This window comes from Echeneis naucrates, chromosome 24 (assembly GCF_900963305.1).
Source record: "Echeneis naucrates chromosome 24, fEcheNa1.1, whole genome shotgun sequence".
Taxonomy (NCBI): Eukaryota; Metazoa; Chordata; class Actinopteri; order Carangiformes; family Echeneidae; genus Echeneis; species Echeneis naucrates.
This window is the reverse complement of record NC_042534.1, coordinates 7,016,324-7,039,073: the sequence shown is the minus strand read 5'-3', so window position 1 is coordinate 7,039,073 and position 22,750 is coordinate 7,016,324. Positions and strand designations below refer to the sequence as shown.

The window sequence follows — 22,750 nt, the reverse complement described above, 5'->3', positions numbered from 1 at the left end:
AAAAAATTTGTTTTTTAGATAAACGTGTAAATAGGTTCTCGCTTGTATATATGTATGTTTCAAACAAAACACATCACAAGTAAAATTGAAGAAAAGCAGTATGGCCCCGATCAGTGATGCCATCATAACTATGGATCGCTGTTAAAATTGCAGAGAGATTACGAAGTTGTAATTCTCTGTATTTGATTAAGCGGACAGAAGTTTGACTAATTTGGATTATTTGTCTATATTAGTTAGTTAGTTGATATACGTAGTGTGTAAAGGTTGAGTGAAAAATAACAACTACTTATGAAATGAATGTCGTGAATTAAGAAGAGTTGTGTTTTTTACACAGCCAGGTGTGCTTCAGTAAGTGCTCCTTATCATCTTAATGTGTATAGCTAAAAAAGTTAAAAAAAAAAAAATGCATACAGAAGTCAGTGTTCAATGAGTACATTTTATTTTGAAGTTAACCCTTAAACCGGAAGGGATTGAGGAGCGCTAATCTGTGTTGCTGTTGTGTTCTTGAGCAGTGAAATACAAACTTAATGGGCACATCCAGCCTGGTCTAAAGTGAACACATATAAACAGTAATGTCGCTTTCCACGGCGCGGTCATTTTTATCAGAGGCTTGTTATGGAGAGCAGGAGCTCGACGCCAATTCCGCTCTCATGGAGCTGGACAAAGGTGCGTTAGCCGCTCTGCTAACGAGTTAGCATTCGGCTGTGTGGACTTCTCCTCCCTGTTTTGCTTTTTTCCTAAAATGCCACCGAGCTTTGGATGTGTCTGTGCTTTGTTGTGACCAGTGAAAGTGCTTCATTTCCAGGGCTCCGCTCGGGGAAGCTGGGGGAGCAGTGTGAGGCTGTGGTGCTGTTCCCCAAACTCTTCCAGAAGTACCCGTTTCCCATCCTCATCAACTCAGCTTTCCTGAAACTAGCAGACATCTTCAGGCTCGGGTACGGAACTGGGGCTAAAGCCGCAGCTGCTGATGGCGTTTCTGTTTAAACATGAACTAAAGAAGCTCATTCTAAGACCGCGTTATACCTGCTATTAATCTCAACCAATGGTAGAGTAACGATTAAGGCTGCAAGATTTCCTGAGTACAGTCCAATTTCCTGAAGCTCAAACTGGCATCTTGTCCAACCAGCATTACAAAATCCAATGTAATAATAACCTGGAACCATAGAATGTGTTTATTTCCTCTAAAATGACTCAAAGTGATAAGTTATTTATCACAAATTATTGCTGGGAAGTGTTTTGATAATTGACATATTGCAAATTTAATAGATATTAGACATACCTCTCAGTAAATGACAATGCAGTCGAACAGTGATATGTGCTCTACTTTCCAAATTAATGGCTGGTTTATTAGACCCATTTATGCTTTTCTAGATGCATATATAAACGTGACAAGTGATTATACCTGCTGCTGTTTTCTGCATTAATGAAGCACTTCATTTTTTGTTGTTTCTTTGATTTCAGAAACAACTTTCTGCGCCTCTGTGTGCTGAAAGTAACTCAACAAAGTGAGAAACACTTGGAGAAGATCCTTAATGTGGATGAATTTGTGAAAAGGGTGTTTTCTGTCATCCATAGTAATGACCCTGTGGCCAGAGCCATCACACTGAGGTAATAATATGTAATGACAATGGTAAAAAATCTTGTGTCATAAGGCTGTTAAACAGTGCTGGAAAAGACATGTAATACATTTTTGCCTATTTCCAGCTGCCTATGAGTGAAAACAATGTTCCCTTTGCTCCCTCTCTTCAGGATGCTTGGTAGTTTGGCCTCCATCATCCCAGAGAGGAAGAATGCCCACCACACTATTCGACAAAGTCTTGACTCTCATGACAATGTGGAAGTAGAGGCTGCAATATTTGCTGCTGCAAGTTTTTCCGCACAGTCAAAGTGAGGAAAGATATTAATTCACTTGAACTTGTTCTGTAAAAACATAAAATGAGATTTTAGATAAGAACCTCTCTTCTTCTTTTACATGGTTTCTAATTTTCAGGGACTTTGCAGCTGGGATTTGCAATAAAGTCAGTGAGATGATTCAAGGTAAAATCTTTGCAGTGCACTCATCATTCACAATTTGTGAAATAACAGTGGTCAAATACACAAGCTGCTTTTACAAACATTGCATTCATTCAAATTCCAAACAATTAACCAAAATGAGGTAAAAACAAATCCAGACCTAAAAATAAGTAATTCACAGGCAAAATCCAGAAGCAACATTACGTTATGCCCACTTACACTTTTTGCTGTTACCTCAGGTTTGGACACTCCAGTGGAGCTGAAGCTGAAGCTGATTCCAATGCTACAGCACATGCACCACGATGCCAGCTTAGCGTCCAGCAGCAGAGAGCTTCTGCAACACCTTGTTAACTCCTATCCCTCCACCCCCATGGTCATCGTCAGCCTACACACCTTTACCCAGCTGGCCGCCTTTTCTCTCATTGATATCCCTAAACAGGTAGGAACCATGACAGAGCTGTATCTGCGTTTTTTTTTTTTGTTTTTTTTTTAATACAGGACTTTTCTGTTCTGTACTGTCATATTTTACCTTGATAAGCAACTTAGAAGTAAGCTCAACGTTAATGATCTTCCCCTCCTTTTATTTGATCTCATTTTCATACAAGTTACAACTCCTTCTTCAATATCTGAAAGATGACCCAAGAAAAGCTGTGAAGAGACTCGCAATTAACGACCTAAAGCTCCTGGCTAAAAAGGCTCCTCATCTTTGGATCAGAGAAAATACTCAGGTAGACATTCACATGTTGAAAGAGCACCACAGCATTTTCTTCATATTTGTATGAGGGATTGAAATAATGAGCCTGTGTATACCTGCAGACCCTGTGTGAATGTGCCTTGACTAGCCCTTACAACAGCTTGAAGCTGGGGATGTTGGCTGTACTCTCCACCCTCTCTGGAACAATCGCTATAAAGCAGTACTTCAGTAATATGACAGGTAGTGTTCGTTCTAACTCTGCTTGAAATGCATGTTTCCACTGTTGCTCTGTGTATTATGAAAAAGAACTCTGGACTGATCTGTATTCTTTTCAAATATTCAGGTGGCTCCTCAGTACCCCCTCGGCTCACTGACCTGGTTAAACTGGCGCAAGAGTGCTGTTACCACAGCAACCTGGCAGTGGCTGCCCATGGGGTCATAGTACTCTCCAACATTGCCGTTTCCTGTCCAGAGAAAGGTTAGTTACAACAAGCAGTGGTCCTCATTAGAGACTGCTCTAATGCCCGTTACTTATACAAATGATTTAATATCAGATTAACCCCATGGTTGTTTGCTCTAGTGTTCAGTGCCTCTGGGTATATTTCTCCCCTCAGATATAGTGCAATTGGAGCAGGACACAGTTTTGGGAGTGGAGTCTCTCCTGATGCTCTGCAGTCAGGACAGCAGCCCCAGTGCCCAGGCCACACTCAAAGTAAGACATTAAAACCAGAAGGCAGTCGATATAGGTGGATGAATGCATCAGGAATACAGCAGGATACTGAGAATCGATACATTCTTGGCACCAGCCAGAATATGTTCAGCATGCAGCACATGCTGTGAAAAACTGTATGGAAAGAAATCCCTAGTTCGGCATTGTCTAGTTAGATTTATAATAGCAATTTAATTATCTTACAAATGACAACTGGGTGGTTTTAGAATGTCGATTTTTTTTTTTTTTGTTTATTTAGCCTCAGTAGGTCAATTAAGGAGAAAGTGCCATGGAGAAGTGTGTGGAAATAAAAGTGTTGCTTTATGAGAGGCTATCAGGATGCTAAATTTTTACTTTTGAAAGAAAAGAAGTTGTAGACGTTTTATTTCCTTCCTTCCCTTGGCCCAAGTTTTTACTTTCCTTTGTGTCAATACTAGACAGCCCTCACCTCACTGGTTAAGATGCTGAAAAGTCGACCCCATCTCAGTCAGTCAGCTGTGGAGTTCCTTCTCGGCCAGCTCCACTTGTCCTGTGACTCCTCTCGTGTTCTTATGTGCCACGCTCTGGCAGCCATCGCCACCCACTTGCCAGTGCTGGGTGATGGGATGCTGGGAGATCTGGTGGACCTTTACAGAGTGGCCAGTCACTCCTCCACTGGCAAACAGCAAGAGCTTCTGGTGAGAGACTCTGCACAAGTCACATCAGCTGCTGTTTAGACACTAAATTAAAGCTTTGAGACCTTAAAATGGTTAAATGTACCAGACCTCATACAATTTAGATAACATTGACATGGTGGTTGTTCTACTACAACAACAACTTTGAGAGGACAATCATCCTTCACATATGAAATATTTTAATGGGAAACAAACACAAATAGTCACTCACTTCACTAAAATTTCTTTTTTAACACTATCAAAAATTTTGGTGTCCAACAATAGTACACTCGTTTTGATTCCTCTAGGTTTCCTTGGCAACAGTGATTTTTGTTGCTAGCCAATCCTCTTTGTCATCTGACGTGAAGACAGTCATCAAACAACAGCTGGAGAATGGTGCTAATGGCTGGACTGTATACCGCATTGCACGACAAGCTTCACGCATGGTAAAAAAACAAAAAAATTCTGAATTTATTTATTTTTTATCAACCTGATGTCACAGGAAGCTTTCTCCATCTCCTGAATAATATTACTTGTTTGGCAGGGATGCCATGAGTTCTCCAGTGAGCTGTACCAGAGTCTGCGTACCCGTGTGGCATCAGAGCACTTCTACTTTTGGCTGAACAGCCTGAAGGAGTTTTCCCAGGCTGAGCAGTGCCTGAGTCATGTGGAGGATGGAGACTATAGTGGAGCCATGAGCGCCATCGCTGAGGCCCTGCGATCCTACCAAAAGGGCATCGCCTCCCTCACAGTCAGTTAACTATCTATCGGCATCTGTCAAAAAGCATTACTGCAGTTCCTTCTTCCCCACTGACAGCAGGCTTTAAGTAGCCTGCTGTCAGTCTGGAGAGTCTTGTTTTTGAAGTTGATTTCACAGCATCTCAAACCTCATCCATGTACCTTTTTAGTATATGTTGTCAAGTCCATTCAGCAAGAGCTTTGTAACTATTTAAGTTTGGTAATTAAACTGCAATTGTGTACATTTATCTGGTTAATCCCTTCAGGCTGCCAGTACTCCTTTGAGCCCACTAACGTTCCAGTGTGAGTTCATTAAACTGCGGATCGACACCCTACAAGCCCTGTCGCAGCTCATTTGTACCTGCAACAGCCTGAAAACCAGCCCTCCTCCTGCCATTGCCACCACTATTGCCCTTACCTCAGGCAATGACCTGCAGCGCTGTGGCCGCATCTCATTGCAGGTAAAATAGGGTGTTTGCAGGAAATAGGTCCTTGTTTCACAGTCCCAGGTAATAATTGTGGTTAAGGTCATTGTGTAGCTTTTATTGAGGTGCTCTAGCATGATACGTGCTCACCAAAGCTCTAGTTGGCATTAGTATGTATTTCAATGATGAAGTCCTGTTTTCACAGTGGTAGCATTTGAATTTTACACATACAGCCAAGGCCTACATAAAATGTGGGGAAATTAGAATCAATGCCAAGAATGTGTGCATCCAACCCTGTATTTTCATTTTCTAGATGAAGGTATGCATGGACGAGTTCCGAAGTCTTGCAGCACGCTATGCTGATTTACACCAGGCCTCATTTGATGCTGACTATGCCACTCTTCGTAATGTGGAGCTGTATCCTTAAATCTGCCTTTGTTAAACTCAGTGTTTTGACATATTCGCTCTAAAGTGTATTTCACTTTAACTTTTTGTCCAGACAACAACAGAGCTGTTTGCTTGTCTCCCATGTGATAGAAGCTTTAATTTTAGACCCACAGGCAGCCAGGTAATAGTTGTCGCTGAACACCAGAAAAATGAACAAACAGGTTTTGTTTGGCACTTCTGGAAACAAATCTTATATTTATTGTTTTATTTTCAAAGTGATGGAGAAACATTGTATATATTGATCATACATATATGGCACATAGAAAATGTTCTTTGTGTTTCACTAGCAAGAAATTATCCCATCTTAGTTTTGATGTATTTTCATTGATGAGAGGAATTTGTGAAGTAATGTGTAAAGGACACATCATAATAATGTAAATAAATGCATCTCATTAATTTGTTAGAAATAATTTTTTTTCACACTATTTCTATTACTTCAAGTCTTCGTACTTGAAGTGCTCACATCCCCTGAAAGACAAATGTCTCTCCTGGAACACATTTGTCTCTAACGTTTCTGTAATCTAGTTTTCAGGAATATGGCACCCTGGGGTCAGTGCAGACAGAGAGTGAATACGAGCGACGGATGATGTCTGTATTTAACCATGTGCTGGAGGAAGTGGAGGGCCTCACCAAGAAACACCCCCCAGTTTCATATCTGGTGAGATTAACAACGACCACCATGTCATCATCAAATTTGCACATGCTCACCACCTGGCTTGTAGCTTTGTTGTAGGGAATCCATATTAGCAAAGTGGGAGGCTCTTAACAAATGATCTGATGTTATTTAGTATTATTTAAGTTGTGTTTGGTAGTATAAGTCAGTATTAGCTAAGATTATTTAGAAATGTTGGTGTTTGGGAAAAAATACTGAAATGAGCTTATAACAAAAATGAAATAAAGTGTATTGCTTACTCTTTGTTTTTCAGCATACAGGTTGTCTCTGTGATGCTGTCATAGCTTTGCTCAAAGTCCCGCTCTCTTTCCAGAGGTACTTCTTCCAAAAGCTCCAGTCAACAAGCATTAAGGTAACTCAGCAACTCATTAGTTTATCACTTTAATTAGAAAAGCACAGAATTATAAAACATCTTAATTTGTAGTTACTGATGCCAAAAAGAATGGGGAAAACCTTAAGAATGGCACAGCACATTTACTTTCAGGATATATTTATTAAATGTCCATGTCCTTGTGGCGAAATCAGTTACACAATGGTCTTTACTGTTGACAATTCATCATAATAGATGCTTTTATCTGATCTTCTGAAGCTCAAACTTTTGGAAAACTCCCATAAACTTTTCCCTCAGGTTCACGTGACCTTGTGACATGATGTAAAGGACTTTTTTTCAATGAGAGCAGTGACAAGCTGCCACACAGCTAACTGACAGCCCCTATACAGCACAAAGGACTATAAGACAACACATGCAGAATTAAATCATATGGCTGTGTGATCAAAGAATTGCTTTACCTTCTCTGAAGACCAATCCAGGCATGTGTTTTCTATCTCTACAGCTTGCCCTCTCTCCATCCCCACGAACACCAAGTGAACCAATTCCAGTACAGAGCAGCCAGCAGCTGACTCTAAAAGTGGAAGGGGTGGTGCAGCACGGTACGACGCCCGGACTCTTCAGGAAGATCCAGTCTGTTTGCCTCAATGTCACTTCAGTTCTGCAGAGCAAGACAGGGCCTGACTACAAGGTATGCATTAATGCTTTGCCTTTATCTGTGATTATTGATTTATCCAGTGCATTATGATTTGCAATCAACTGGCCGTACTGTTGCTCTTTTGACAATAACCTTCCCATATTTTTGATCCTTAACCTTTCAGATTCCACTTGACACTAAAACTAATGAGATTGAGCAGCGAGTAGAACCCCACAACGACTACTTCAGCACCCAGTTCTTACTGAATTTCTCCATCCTTGGCACACACACGGTCACTGTAGAGGCGTCTGTTGTGGATGAGAGTGGCACAGAATGGAAGACAGGGCCCAGGACAACAGTCTCAGTGAAATCCCTGGAGGATCCTTACTCTCAGCAGCTCCGCCACCAGCTGCAGCAAAGTGCATCCCAGCCTGCTCCCCAGAGAGGAGCATACTCACGCTTCTAGTAGATGTTTCTTTTATGCTATCTTCACGGTCTTCAAGGTTTTTGCTTGTGTCCTTGGCCTGCTTTGTTTTGTAAAGACTGAATATGTACATATTTTTTTGAACAATTAAATTACCAGATTTATTATTTATTTTGTTATTTGTGTATCATTTTTCTACCAGGATAAGCCACATTATTACTGCCCCTCTGTATAACCTTTGGATCACATGACCCACCAGAAAATGCTAACTCAGACTCATAGTCTGAATTCAAACATATTTGATATTGCGAACTATGTAGTACAAATGTCCTTGAATAGACTGTTATCCATTTCACAAAGGGTAGTAGCAAAAGGCCACCAGGAGGCAGTGCTAAGTCGTGAACTGAATATCGCTGAAGAGGAACACATAAATGCCATACTCCTCTGAATAATGTCAGTATTTAGTGTGTGTCCTCAAGATACATTTCCAATTTTCTCCGGAGCAGCATCATGCTGAACTGTGATCTCATGCTTTTCGTTTACTTTTCACCAACAGCTATGACACCCAGCTCTACATCATCTCACATTCTTTAACAATGATGCAAACTTAAGTGGTCTCAACTGTTTCTGGTTTAAACACAACTACATGTACAGTTTGAAATGGTGAATTGATATGCCCCCTCTGAGGAGATAATCCAAAAATAATTTGCAGCTTGGATTAAGTTCAGATGCTTCACAATTAAATCATGTGAGTTAGTCACCAAATTAAAAGTGTCTTGGACATAAATAGTCAAACCTTCAGCACTTGACTTCAAGGAGTCTGCGCACTTCATAACTAGGGGCTGGAGGTGAACAGCCGAGCATCAAGTGAGAGGGACTTGAGAAGAAGCGTCCTCTTGCGGATTTCAAAATAAAAACAGTACATAGGCCAAACAAAGTTCACTGTTGCAGAGTGAAATTGTAGGTGTTGGCTTTGTACAAGTTGATCAATAGGCAACGTTGAGAAATAGGATTACTTTTTTTTTTTTAACATCAGGAAATATTTTCATCACTGAACGATGAAACATCGAGCATATAGTGATAGCAGGAAATACTGCGCTGGAAATTTATTTTTGTAAGTGTATTTTATCATTTATACATTAATAAGGTTACTTAGTCAGTATTATTTCTACAATAGTGTCTTCAATAGAACACCTCGGACGTGCCTCCTCTTCTGACGACAATTTAAAGGACCTATCTTCATAATACAAATTACACAAATGAAACCTAATGCAATTTAATCCCGACACGCATTGTAAGAGCTAATAGACGCGCTAGATCTTTTTAAATAATGTATAAAAATAGCGATATCTTGTTTTCAAACCACAGACTTGGGTGTGTTTTTTACTAATTACTTTTCCTGAGTTACTTTGTTGAGCACAACTGATGAAGCCCCTTGGATAAGAGGCGAAACATCTTTGAGAAACCTGGTCCTAAGTCCAGTTGTGCTCGATTCAATTGTTGGCCGGACTTGATGACATTTTTCTCCTTAAATATCTGATGTTGCTATTTTAACTGACAGTGAAACATGACAATACGTAGAAAATGTCACGTGTTTCTATTGAGCATGCAAATTAATGAAAAATATAACAATAAAGCATTTGTACTTTAGGATGTTTTAGGCTACAATAGGTATTTCAGTCCTCATTTAAATCATCCTGCCTGGAGACATTTAAGAATTACTGGCGCTTTTATTCTGAAGGCGGGGCCGACGTGTTTCCGTCCGCATGGCGGTCTTTTGTGTACATTGACGCGCAGTGAATCAAGGTCTGGGGACAGATAACGGGGGATGCCAGCAGAGAAACGAAAAAAAAGCCTCACTGCTCCTCGTATTTTGACGTGCAAGTGTCGTGTCTATTTTGTGTAGCGGTTGTCTAACGAGCAGCGCCGATCCGAGGCCCGGATCCGGACCGCATCTCGGTCAGATTGGTTAACGGGAGATCGGTAAACTAGGCAACTTGACGACGACGGCGATGATGGTGATGATGATGATGATGATGCATTGGTGGATTTATCCCGGTGTCTCTCACTGAGATGGAGTCAACAACTCTCAAGCGGAGCTGCCTGCCTGCTAGCTAGCTAGCTAGCTGGCGAGCTAACGGTGCCCGCCGGGAGACACCGTGCCCGAGCCGGATACCGTCAAGCTAAATGGGTGCAGCTGCAGTGTTACATTACGGGGGTTTGCTGTAACGTTATCCGACGTTTCGACTGCTATCCCCGGATCTGATAGAGAGCGGGAGGACATGTCAGCCGGCCAAAAATTGCTAACCTAACCTTTTCGGATACCCACACGTGATATAGTTTATCTCGCTCCAGCAATTAGCTCCATCCCAGACCGCCCTTGGATGCTCCATTGACATTAATTCCGGTGAGTAACACGAGCTAACACACTCCAACTGAATTCCAGGCTCGGACTATGTTCTGGGAGAAATGAACAGGGATTGAGTTTTGCACCACTCCCCAGACATCCAACGCCCGGGTTATCATCTGATATCGCCCCTTCAGATACCTCAGCACTCATTCCGCTTCAGCCATCTGTATTCCGTGTGTGTCTTTCTGTAATGTAGCAGCCGCGGGTTGTCACACCTGACACGTTTAATGACATCTGTCCCCGTTATGCTAACCCAGCTAGCTAGCATGTCCCGTGTGACTGATCCTTTTATGGTACTGCCTTTGCACGTATTATTAGTTCGGCTAGGTAGCTACCTTTTTGGGCTTCTGGGTTCTGTCCAGAATAAATAATTTCGCTCAACAATTAGGAAAAAAAAAAACAACAATCCCTGTCAACTGCGCCCCTTCTTTATGCCATTTGGTGGAATAGCCTCACCCTGAACCGGTTCGCGGCAGCCTGAGTGTGTGGTGGTAACACACTGGGCTTATTCTGCGGATTTGTTTGCTGTTCAGAGGAAGTCCGTTTGTTTACATTCGGACCCGTGTGTGTCCACCCATGACTTGTTTTGCCATTTTGTCACAGCAGCCGGGTGGAGATGCTGACTTCCGCCGTGTCTCTGTTCCAGACGGCGTGTATCAGGATGGCACAGCTCTTGGACGGGGCCGGCAGACTGGGCTGGGTTCTGCTCAGGGCTTTGCTCCGTTTTGTGTTTATGTTCATCAACAACTGTGTAGCCATCCCGTCCTACTGCTTCTACCTGCTGCTCCTCCAGCCGCTCAGAATATGGGACAGCTCCGCTTTCTGGCACATCGAAGGAGTCATGTTCAAGTGGTTGCTGGCTATGGTGTCTTCATGGGGCTGGATTGCTGGCTATACAGGTAAGATGTTGTCTTTATACATATTGTATCTGTACACGCAGATGTGTATTTGCACACTGGACCCAATAGGAGCAGCTTAATGGCAGGTAAGCGTACATAAAATTGCTCTGACATGGCTCTACATTAAAGCTGCAGAAATAAGGTTCTACCCAATTGAAAAAGATGAGCTTGATCAAACCTTAGACTGTTATAGAAAACGATATCTGTTGTACTGGAGGTATGGTCGAAATTGGAGCTGAAAACAAGTTATCTGTCTTCTAGTTCAAACAAAGATAATGGCTTTGTCTTAAGTTGAGTAGTCCAACATTAACCAAAGCTTAAACTTGACTAATATTAGTTACATTGTATCATAATCCTTTCCTTGGTTTGCACATTAAGAGCAGGGATGGATTTTATTTCCCCCTCTCTGGATTAGGAGAAACAGTAACTTTAGTGGAAAGTGTTGTAGAATGGTCTGGAGCAGACACTTTTTATTTATTTATTTATTTATTTTTTCATCAAACTGGGTAGAAGAGTCAAAGTTTGATGTTGTAAAAGATTTGAAACAACTGTCAGTGCTTTTCAAAAACTCAAGTTTTGATTTGCCAGAAGAACAAATTGGGGCTAATTTCTCCCCAGCTGCTGACAGCTGGCAACTGTTTGAAGACTGACGTGAATGAGTAGTTGAACTCCTTCTGCCCTTTGCCACCAAATATACATTTTTTTTTTCCCGAATGACAGATAAGTCAGTGACAGGGTTAAGGAACATTGTTAAATAGAAATGATCATTAAACAAAAATTAATTTAAAAAGTTTCTTCTTGCTTTTTAATCTTAAATAGCACAGCTGCTTTTTGTTCTACTTTCAGTAGCACTTTTCCATCCAAAGTAAAATTATCAACTTTTTTTCTGTGAGAGATTCTGATTCTTCGTAGGTTGGTATGCTTTTATTACTTTAGCCACACATTGCCAATTATTATTTTTTTTTACATGATATACAATTTTACTGCCTTCACTTGTCCTGTTCTTTCATTTTTTTGTAATGAGAAATCTGTTTATATTTATTAGTTAAGATGATTAATAAAGGTGAGTAGAAATAATTCTAAATTCTGCCTGAAATAGTGTTTTATATATTTAAGAAATGTTGAAACGTTCCTTTCATCTGGCTGGTTGAGTGTCTTGAAGTGATTCAGGCTGTCAGAGGTGTTTGGTTGCGCAGAGCTGTGAGCAAATGCTTACAAATTGCTGAAGTGGTGAACATGGAGAACAACAAGGCACGGTGATTAATATTGCAAAGCTTTCAGCCTATAGAACACCTGGTCTTTTGTTGGCCAATGTGCGCTAAAGACCTGTGAGTGTGACTGAAAGTGGAGTAGCATGTGAAAGAAGACTTAGAGGCAGTTAGTTCAATTGTGCCTACCAGATAGAACATGCGTTGTAATCTGCTGTCTCATATTTATCATATGAATTAAATTTGTATATTTATGCATATAACTGTGATTTTAGGTCTCATTCAAACAGCAGGTAAAGTTGTTGTTGTTGTAACAATTCATGTTTAGAGTTTACCATGTAAAACTATGATAAGCCAGATTTTTAGATTCTATTTATTGTTTATTCTGACACAAACCAGGCTTGAGTTGAAGTAATTATTAGTCTGAGTAGTAGGATATGAATTTCTGCAACCTAGTGCATCGCCGTTTATGGCGGAAAAGTGTCAGGACTTATCAGTTTACATAATCATTTACATTTCGCTTCAGTGCTGCAAAAAAATACTAACTTATGAATGTGATGTATGAAAAAGAAAGTTCATTCTATAAATGATATGTATGGTGACGTCAATGAAAATTTCTGTGTGTAGTTCTGCACCAATGTTTTAGATGTTCTTTTGTATTGTTGTTTGGTACAGATACATCAAAACAGTAACTTCAAATTACAAAAACTGAAAGACAGAAAATGACCCCTGAACAGTAAGTGTCTTCCCTTCCATTCAGAAAGTTTACTGCTCAACCACCAGGTCCTTGCATTATGTGAATGACAACTGAATTTGGACAGCACCTAGAAATTGTAAAGCTCTGGGTTTTGTCCAAGGTTACACCTTTGCTCTCTCTTGACTGAACGCATTTCCCACATTCCCTCAAAAAAAAAAAAAAAAAAAAAAGCAGTAAATTATGTATGCAAAAATCACTTTCAGAGGCACTTGAATGTATAAGGGGGCCCCATTGTATATGTAGGTATTAGCACGTTTCAGTTTAAATCCAAATAATCTGCCATGTATGGAGTTTAATTGTAACCTGTGTAGTAGCCTGTTTTATTCTAACCTAAGATGTTGTGTAAACAAAAATATATATATTCGGACAAAACATGGATTTTCATGGTCAACCTGGGTTATTGGAAATTGAGTTACACAATTTATCAAACAATGTAATTCAATGTAACATTGAACTTCTCAATCAGGAATGAATGGCACATGCATATCTATTCATGTGAGCTTGTTCCAGACAGCATGTTTTGAACTGATGTCTCACACTAAAGAAATGCAGGGTGTGTGTGAGGGGAAATGGGATTATGCATTCACAGCTTGATACTCTGCAGTCTGGTTGGTTATCAGACGTGAAGGATGTTGCATCAGCTCCAAAGAAGAGACAGAACAATGGAGCTTTGTAGATAACATAGATCATGTTATCACTATCTTATACTGCATGCTCTTCATCGTTAGGTTTGACTGTTTGGCTTTAAAATAACAGTTACAAAGTCATCTTAAACATGGGCTGAGTTGTAATTTTGGATCAACCAGATTTGCCAAATGCTGACTTGACAGGCCTGACCAGTGTGGAAGTTGTTTTCAACTGACATTATGACACTTTTTCAACCAATCAATAGGCTTTGCTAACATAGCTATCAATATACTATTAGCTACTAGGGGCACACTGCTGTTATTACCAGTTACTGCTCAGACTCGGAGCCCAAGAAAATTGACTTTGCCAACGTCTTGTAATCACCACTTGTGGCTTCAGAGTCTGTTGCTGCCGCTGTTCAGCAAAACTTATATAGACTTTATTCAAATAAAGAGGGAAAGTTAGTGTGTCTGTGGCTGCTGTCTATCAATCAATTCTTAGGTAGAGGACTTCTCTTTGACAGCTAAGAAAAACTGCTTTGTAATAACGACAGCTGCTAGAGTTCAGCTCAGCTTTCAGAGGGTAAAGATGGCTCTCTCCCCAGTAATGTGTGTTTACGTCATTTATCTTAACTGAGCACCGTTTTAGTTACAGTATATAGCTCTGTATCATTATTGTATGAAAAATGAATTTCACAGAGTTGTCATCTACATGCATCAAATATGAATCATGTTGGAATTCATTCATTCATTCATTCAAAATGCCAGTTATACAAATATTCTCCGAAAGCCTCCTAAGTATGAACATTTTCCATGAAACTGTCCTATGCTGCTTCGTGAAATCACTGTTACGTTGTTACCTGTTAGTCATTTGACCTAACCCCTTTTTCCTGATGTTGACAAAAGCAGTGCATCTGCATGAGCTCTGATCAGACTGTCTCTCACACACACACACACACACACACACACACACACACACACACACACACACACACACACACACACACACACACACACACACACACACACACACACACACACACACACACACACACACACTAGTGGGCATAAACAGGTGCAATAAAGCCAGCAGGATTAACTTTTCATTGCATAGCCGATGAGTAGGTAGTTGGAAGAGATCAAAGATGATGACCATCTGATAGGAGACTCTGTGCACTTGTTTATTTGTTAAGTTATTTTTCCCAGTCTTTGATCACATGGTGAATGTAATTTTTATAATAAGATGTGTATTAAGTAGGGCTCCATAGACACAAATATGTCATACCATTATGTAAATAATAATTGGGTTTAGTCTAATTGTTATAGTATATTAGTATTAGTATATTATAGTAAATAGTATTATATTATTGTAGTTTCACTTTCTACAAAATCAGGAGACTACCTGTGACATTGCTGTGTGTGTGCATAAGTTTGATTTCAGTGTTCCTGTAAATGTTTAGGTATTGGATGTGCTAAGCAGTAAGCTCTGTAGTGCTGGAGTGAATGTAAAAGTGCATCATCTCACTTTGAGGCTAAGACAGAAACTGCTCTTCAGTTGCTCTTTAACTGCTCTGTGCAGCCAGGATACACCCACAGAAGTGTTATCAGTTTCTTGGCTGATTCGACTTATTCTCGGGACTGTGTGGGTGTGCACAGACCATCTTTGATTGACATGTTCCTGACTTCCCAGTTGTCTTTGCACCTGTTATAAAGGGACAGTTTACAGCTTTATGATTCTCTACAGTCTATTTTACACCTTAGGTAAGTGCCATTGTGCATCATATCTTAGTCAGGTTATGCTTTTCTAGAAAGAACATCCCGACATATCTTTTGAGAGAAATCATTGCCCATTTTCCCTTTGAATGATTTTACTTGGAGAAAAGATTAGCAAGCATTTTTCCACAAAATCTAATAGTTTTATTAGCTGAAAAGGTAACATAGGTCCAGGTACATAGGCCTACAGTAACACAACTGAGGAAGGCAAGCAAGTGTGATGATGGCCTTGCAGTTCCAGTTTAGTTGAAGGGACAATGGCATGAATGGGCCTTAACATAACTTTTGTTTTGAAACCCTGTAACATATTTGCATAAGTGGATGTTGATGTTTGTCTCCCTGGTGTACAGAAAGATAGTGGGGTATTGATGTGGCTGAGCAACGCATTATGTGGTAAATCCATATTTTAATGTTAATGTGTTGTGATGCAATTGATTCTACAAAGTTTTAGAAGGAATAGATGGGGTCAAATTGACTTTAGCTTTTAATGAAGGCAGGAAATTAGAGGCAATTCATGAGATCCAGTTTATCTCATCATGGAGTTTACTGGGATGGGTGTGGAGCCTATTCAATCTTCACACAGAATATACTTCGGCTAAATCGATCCTGTTCCTATATGGTTAGACCATGTGTAATCATGATCATTGTTTCACGTCTGGATTTCCTATAATATTGAGTTCACTATCATTTAATAGTTGCCAATCAATCTTTAAGACATAATTTCTTAAGTTTAGATATGTCTAAGTTTAAGTTCAGTCATTGTTCAGTCCTTACTGTAGCTTGTCTGGTAATGAATCTTTGAGGTCAATTTTGAAATTTGAATTGTAAAAAAAACTCAAAAGTTTTTAAGCAATGCTAGCACTTACCACGGCTGAAGGCTGTCAGCCTTCCTGAAATATGTTGAGTGTTGTGTGGATCGCCATGATATTTTGTGGTGGAGCAGCTGTAATTCCCACAGGATTGAATAATTGACTGATGAACCCTCTTACTTTTGCGCAAATGCAATCAGGTTGCTATTGCCTAGAGTCAAATGTATTAATCTCTTATTTGTTTTATTTTGTCTACAATGAGCATTATTGCTTAACTGCGCCTCTAGCACAACTGACATGCTTCTGGGCAGGTCACATCCACAGCTTCTATTCATTGTAAAGGACAATTGACTTTGCAGCCCTGCAACCAATCCAACTCTAAAAGCTTAAATTTATACTTGTTCAGCTGTTAACTACAATCCATTTGTAGTAACTTTAAGTTACAATATTGAGTGAAAGCTTTTCAGTTTTCTACAATCCATCTTTAATGCGTTACCAAAATGTGAAACGAATGTGTGGAAACCCACCGTTGATAAGGATGAGGTGTCTGGCAAACAAATACACAAATGGCAAAATTAACAGTTTGACTAGCTTACCATTATTACGACATCTGTGTACCTGGCTGCTTTCATCAGGCTGTTGATTAATCTCTTTGAAGAACACACTTCTGAATCATACATATACGTAGATCAGTGTTAAAAGCAGTAAGCTTTTCAAGTTATGGCTACCAAAGTCAACAGACAGGAAAATGTGGTACGTGAAGCACAAAGTCTGGCATTAATTACCACTCCTCACACAGTTGTCCCAGAAACCATACATAAAAATTTCTGCTTTCCTCTCAGCTTTGCCACACAGTTCTTATGTTTTGAAGACTCTCTTCTTTTTGACATTACTAAGCTACGGGTGGCTGAGATGCCTTGCCACGTCTTTCTCCTCCTCTAGAGAGAGAAAACTTGTGTAGCAATGGCCAGCAAGGTCAGCAGTACACCATTTAGCTGACCACCGATACCGGATTAGAAACTGTGCCTGCAGCGTGACTGTCATCCTGCCAGGCTAACCGTGTCATCTCTCAGACAATTTCCCTAATGTATTCTTTCTGACAAATGACCCATCTCTGTGATATCGTTTATGCTCAACTCCTACAACAAGAGGGACCTCAGCAAGCACAAAGGCATGCTCCTTATGAAATGACGTTGCTTTTGCAGTATATACACGCCATGTCCTCTTCAGCAATTGTCACAAATGTGTCATTTTTTCTTCAAGTGTACGCTCAATTCTTTCCCATGAGATTTGATCTTTTTCTTTTGAGCACAGGAGGTGAAACAAAGGCCTATATTGAACACAACAATAAGTTGTCCTCTTTGTCCCCTTTAAATCATTTTTTCTAATGGTTTGGGCCAAGGATGTAGGATATTGAGTGATTCAAGTGCATCTTGTACCTTCAGGCTGCAGCATGTATAGGAGGTACAGGTGTTATAGAGTTGTTGCTTATATCTAGTTGTCAATTCACATGTTTTTGGACAACAATCTCAAATGTCTGTAGGCTGCAAATTGGTCCTATCCATCACAGCAACATAATACAATGAACATTAGAAGGTAGAGTGCACCTCTTGCATTGAATGTTTCCAGTTATTGTTGTGATGCTTCCAGCCAAGGAGAGTGTTCTCCAATATTTGTTAATGAACTTCTGAATAAATGAGGTGAGCTTTCAGATGGCAGGACATAATTTCATTGTGTAAATGCTGAATAGCTAGCTGCAGGTAGACTGGGTGGGATTTTTTTGGAGTGAATTATAAACACCTTTTAATCATCAAACATGTTGTCTTTGTCATGTAGAAATAAATAATGGCTTTCTTAAAATGCATTTCTTCTGTTAAAAGATTCTCATTGAATGAAGCTTATACATAAATATTCCCCCTTTTTTTTTTTTTTTTTTTATTACTGTGAAAGACCTGCTGCATTTGGTTATCTGCCCACCAGGTTCACGATTAACTCAATGAACAGATTTTATTTTTGTTTCAGGAAACCTGATGCTAGAAATGGAGGCATCAAAGGTCATAGGACTGGAAAATACATCAAAAATGTATTACTGAGCATGCTTCCATGAGTCACAATAAAGCAGACAAAATAGCTGATGAAAGGAAAGACTAATTCAGGGTTGTCAAAGAGGGTCAGCTGTCGAAGATTGGATAGACTTCAGGTTTCAGTGTGCTGCTAAAAGTACTGGAGAGGAGCAGATCGGCAGCAGGAACACATGAATCTGGCCACCAACTGAAACTGTTCACCCCAAGAGAATATTTTGAGAGCCCCAAGATGTGACACCATAGAAGTTTTAGCCAGCCTGTCTTTAAAGCATCATCTCACATGAGTTTTTATTTTGGCTTACTCTGTTTTTTGTTTGTTTTTCCCCTTTCTTGAGTGTTTTATTTACCTCCTATACCATAGATCTTGCAGCTGGTTGATATTGCATTGGTTTCACATTTTTATGTATAATCAGTTGAGATTCATCTGCATCTACCAAAAAATGAACTCCCTTGTAGAGGAAACAATGCCCTTGTTTTGTACTTTGAGATCTGATGAATGCAACATCTGCATGATCCAGAGCTGAAAGCGTCTAGACCCTTTTCCTCTGTGGAGAGCTGTGGGGATTCCCAGTAAACAACTGAAATTCAGCTAAATCTATTGTCTCCTTGTTTGCCTTTTGATGCACAGAGCTGCTGAAGTGTGTATAAAATGCAAAGGAAGCTCATGTGTGCTCCAGAAGGGCGACAGTTGTTACTCCTCATTTCATGAGATGCATTTCCCCCTTTGGTGCAGCTACTGTGTGTATTCTCTTCTCAATCAGTTGCAGGTGAATGGTTAGCGAAGTAGCCTGCATGCTATCAAAAGAAGCCTGACATTGTAAATCAGAGACAAGAAAGCAGAGGTGACGTTGGAGATCCAGTCCCTTAGGTGCTAATAGAGACACTGGTCATTGTCAGGTTGAAAGCATTTGCTAAGTAGAAACACCCCACGAAAAATCTGAACAGTTGCAGCAGTTCACTGATTTACCATACAGGGGCAAAATTTTTAAAGTCACCTTGTTGATTATCTCATTATTAATGCTCTATCTCATTAATGGTGTGTGATTTTAATATGCACCCACACATTGTCCATAATCCTGATGAAAACTGATTCAAACACATTTGAAGAGATATCAAATACAATAGTGTATCAATAGAATTTGATTGTTATGCTTCAGAGCCAGAAATGCTTAATTAACCCTGTTAAGCGTGTGTGTGACAAATTAAAACAAAACAAAATGGCATTTGCTAAATTTGTTAAGTCCTGCCAATCTCTATCTGGGGTCTGAGAAAACACAAATGTTGTTGGCAAAGTGTGTGTGCATTTTGTTTTCTGTTGTTCATGGTTTCTCGTTTTAGAGGTAAATGAATAGAAAATATTTTATGCAATTTAGTGTCAAAGCAGTAATGCAGTGCATGTTTGTCCTTGTGATTCGATCATGAAGGCGATTCTTCAGCACAACATGGACATGTGCATGATTGACATGTAACTCCCTTTAAATGTAATAATCTGAAGTATTTGGCTGTGCCATTTGAAAGAAACTGGCTGAAATGCGTCATACTTCCACAACATTTCGTCTGATTAAAAGTGTGCTGTGGGTAGATGAGATCTCAGTGTAACTGTGTGCAGTGTACCCTGCTTGACGTGCCTCTGCATGGCCTTAAGAACTGCTGCTTGCGGCTATATTTTGCATTGTTTTATTTTTATCACTTTGACAGTGAACAAAGCCACAGTTCTGTTCTTAGTCGCACATGGACACTTTATGTTGTTTCACTGAAGTGGGAACATTATTTGCGGGTTGTCAACATGCAAGCAAGCCTGATTTCTGATCTTCCTATGCAAACCTTTACTTCAGTCAGAGAGCTCAAACAAGCCTGTTGTTAATGTTATGTGTTGGCACAAAGCCTAATGATTATGTCTTTAAACTGAGGATATTCCAACTGTAATCTCTGGAAAGCATTTGCAGTACCTGCTCTTTACCAAAAATAAATTAATGTTGCCTAAAATAAGATTTGTGTGCAGAAGTGCAACTTCATGTACTAAGTTGAAGATGATGACATGAACATTTTGTATCACTGAAAGGTTGTGAAGTGCATTTAGTACTTGTCCAGAAAATATAATTGTGTGACTGTGGAAAGTGATAGTGAAACAATAAAGTCCTTTTTATTTCTGGCCATAGATTGATCTCACTTCTCAAACACTGCAGGGTAAATTATAGGCCACCTTTTGCAGCTGAACTTTTCAGCTTGTGGAGTCATTATAGCTTTCACTAGAGTATCCTTCCTACTTCTTGTCATTGGACCAGAAAGCATACAAAATGAATGAAAGCTCAGTTTTTAACAGGAACTGAAAGCCTGTAGTGTCACACAATTATGGGCTATCTTTTTTTTTTTTTTTTTAACCTTGTTTGTTTCCTTCAGTGACCAATGGTGAAAGTGATCATGAATTCCTTGAAACTCAACTCTCCTTTTCATTCTTTCTAGCTATTTTTTTTCCATTTCCTTGTCAATTCACTTAAATGTTTTGAATGAGGACAAACCCAACATTGTAAAAGTACCATTTCCTTTCCTTTGACCATTTCCTTAACACAGTGGAGTCATTCCCACCTATTTAAACACATTAACAGAACAGTGTAAATGTCTTTCCAACTTTGTATAAGAGAAAGACAAGTTGCATTTCAGTTTACTGTTCATGAACCATGCCTGTCTGTATGTTTTGGCTTTGTATATTCCTTACTCTGCAGACTAACTATGAAAAACCTAATAGCTTTCAGATCCAGGTGCAATTTAGGGATTTTTTTTTTTTTTTTTTTTTTTTAAATACTCAAGTGTTTTCGGTTCCCAACTACCATTATTGCTGCCCCCACCCAGTTGACTTGTTATGAATTACTGCTCTGGCTTAAACGAAAAAGAACATCTGGTTAACACAGATAGTTAAACAAAAAAGAAAAGCATTTCCTGAGATCTCTATGGAGAAATAGGAGGAAGTGTAGCCAGGCATATGGGGAGTGGTGTACAGACAGCTGCTTATGGCTTTACACCACTACACTGATCAGCAGCTGGTGTCCATAACACCAAGAAAAATTGGACTGAACCAACAGAAATCAGTGAAGGAGAAGGCTGCTGAGCATTAAAAATACTTCCAAAGCAATGTATGATTTTGAAATTAGCTTGTTGTTAAATGCATCATGCTGGATACTGTTCAAAGAAATGTAGGATTGCTGCTGTGGTGGTGAAAATTAATTTGTTTGATTAACCTCACACTGACACAGTGAGTTGTAGTGTGAAACACTTAAAGCAAACAAACATTTAGCCACTCAACAGGGCATTTTCGAAAAAATTTATTTGCACCACCCATTTAACCAAAGTTTGTCTATTTATTTTGCCTTGCAGTAACGGAGTGGGGTGACGATGTACGGCCAATCTCTGAAGAGGAAGCCATGGTCATTGTCAACCACCAGTCCACTGGAGATGTGTGTACCCTTATGATGTGTCTGCAAGACAAGGGCATGGTAAGAAGAGAGATTCTTGTTACTGCATTGGATCCATTTCAGGGAATCCAAGAATATAAGAGTGTTGAGGGTGAACTGGCTGACATTTGTGTAAATTAAAGCCATTCAGTTTAAACATGCAGGGCTCATAGTACATTCTGAATTTTGCTGGACAGCCATCTGTCTTTGTTTGGTGTATCTTTGGTACTGCAGATAAGGACTTCAAGTAAAATTGTACACAATGCTGTCAAGTGTTTGTTTTTAGGATGTTTGTCAAAGGTTAGCCAGTGTTTCAACTGTTATTTTGTTCAGCCAAATTATTTTTGTGACGTTTCAGCTCAAATTAAAGGAGTTAGTTCTTCATTTAAATTCCACATTTAATAAAAATATAAAAACATTATAATTCAATGAGTATTAAATACTTATCTTTATACATACACATACATGCAGGTGCATTAAAATTACAAATTGAGTTTAAGTTTGCAAAGCAGTCAGCCACAGATGTAAAAGTTTGAAGTTGTGGCTCCTGTATTCTTTGATGCTGATCATTGTCAACAGATATGAAAGCGATATCCAAACATCAGTGTGAACACACTGTACTGTTTCTGCAGGAGGCATGTTCCTTCTCATCTTATTTTCCTTGAACAAGACTTGTCTTTCACACCCACAGAGTTCACATAGTCATGTGGGAACACTATAGTATAATCAGACACAAAGTTTATGACAGTGAAAATGGACTAGATCATTTTTTTAAGATAATAATCACTTTTGGAAACAAATCTTTAGTTTATAAGTCACATGTTGAATGTAAACATGATTTCTGACTGAAAGGGGCGAGCTGTAGCGTGCAGCACTTCAAGCCACAGCATGCATGGATAATGAGTCTGTTTGCTTATATTAATCTCTTATGTTCAGTTGCCTAGGTTCACATGAGGCCACTCCGCTTTGTCATAAAGTAGATGCAAATGTGTCA

At 39.6% G+C, this 22,750-nt stretch overlaps 2 protein-coding genes across 5 annotated transcripts in view; both read left to right on the top strand.

The window, feature by feature from the left end:
• The first annotated feature begins 474 nt into the window (after nucleotides 1-474).
• ints7 (integrator complex subunit 7) lies at nucleotides 475-7,901 on the top strand. Of its 4 annotated transcripts, none has more exons than XM_029496449.1 (20): nucleotides 475-666; nucleotides 806-935; nucleotides 1,462-1,608; nucleotides 1,750-1,887; nucleotides 1,991-2,037; nucleotides 2,253-2,452; nucleotides 2,619-2,741; nucleotides 2,830-2,947; nucleotides 3,051-3,185; nucleotides 3,322-3,419; nucleotides 3,854-4,093; nucleotides 4,378-4,515; nucleotides 4,614-4,820; nucleotides 5,074-5,268; nucleotides 5,546-5,649; nucleotides 5,732-5,800; nucleotides 6,205-6,295; nucleotides 6,606-6,704; nucleotides 7,186-7,371; nucleotides 7,502-7,901. In XM_029496449.1, the coding sequence occupies exons 1-20, from the start codon at nucleotides 573-575 to the stop codon at nucleotides 7,781-7,783; spliced, it is 2,841 nt and encodes a 946-aa protein (XP_029352309.1). In that variant the 5' UTR covers nucleotides 475-572; the 3' UTR covers nucleotides 7,784-7,901. The 4 variants fall into 4 exon arrangements, with proteins under 4 accessions (XP_029352309.1, XP_029352310.1, XP_029352308.1 ...); XM_029496450.1 differs by having other exon boundaries at nucleotides 6,205-6,337; nucleotides 6,666-6,704; XM_029496448.1 differs by having other exon boundaries at nucleotides 6,205-6,337.
• Nucleotides 7,902-9,499: 1,598 nt separating this feature from the next.
• lpgat1 (lysophosphatidylglycerol acyltransferase 1) overlaps nucleotides 9,500-22,750 on the top strand; it is a 31,343-nt gene continuing 18,092 nt past the window's right edge. The window contains exons 1-3 of the mRNA XM_029496457.1: nucleotides 9,500-10,148; nucleotides 10,798-11,050; nucleotides 21,680-21,798. Of these exons, the coding sequence (XP_029352317.1) occupies nucleotides 10,813-11,050; nucleotides 21,680-21,798 (357 nt within the window). The 5' untranslated portion in view covers nucleotides 9,500-10,148; nucleotides 10,798-10,812. The remainder of the gene's footprint in view (nucleotides 10,149-10,797; nucleotides 11,051-21,679; nucleotides 21,799-22,750) is intronic.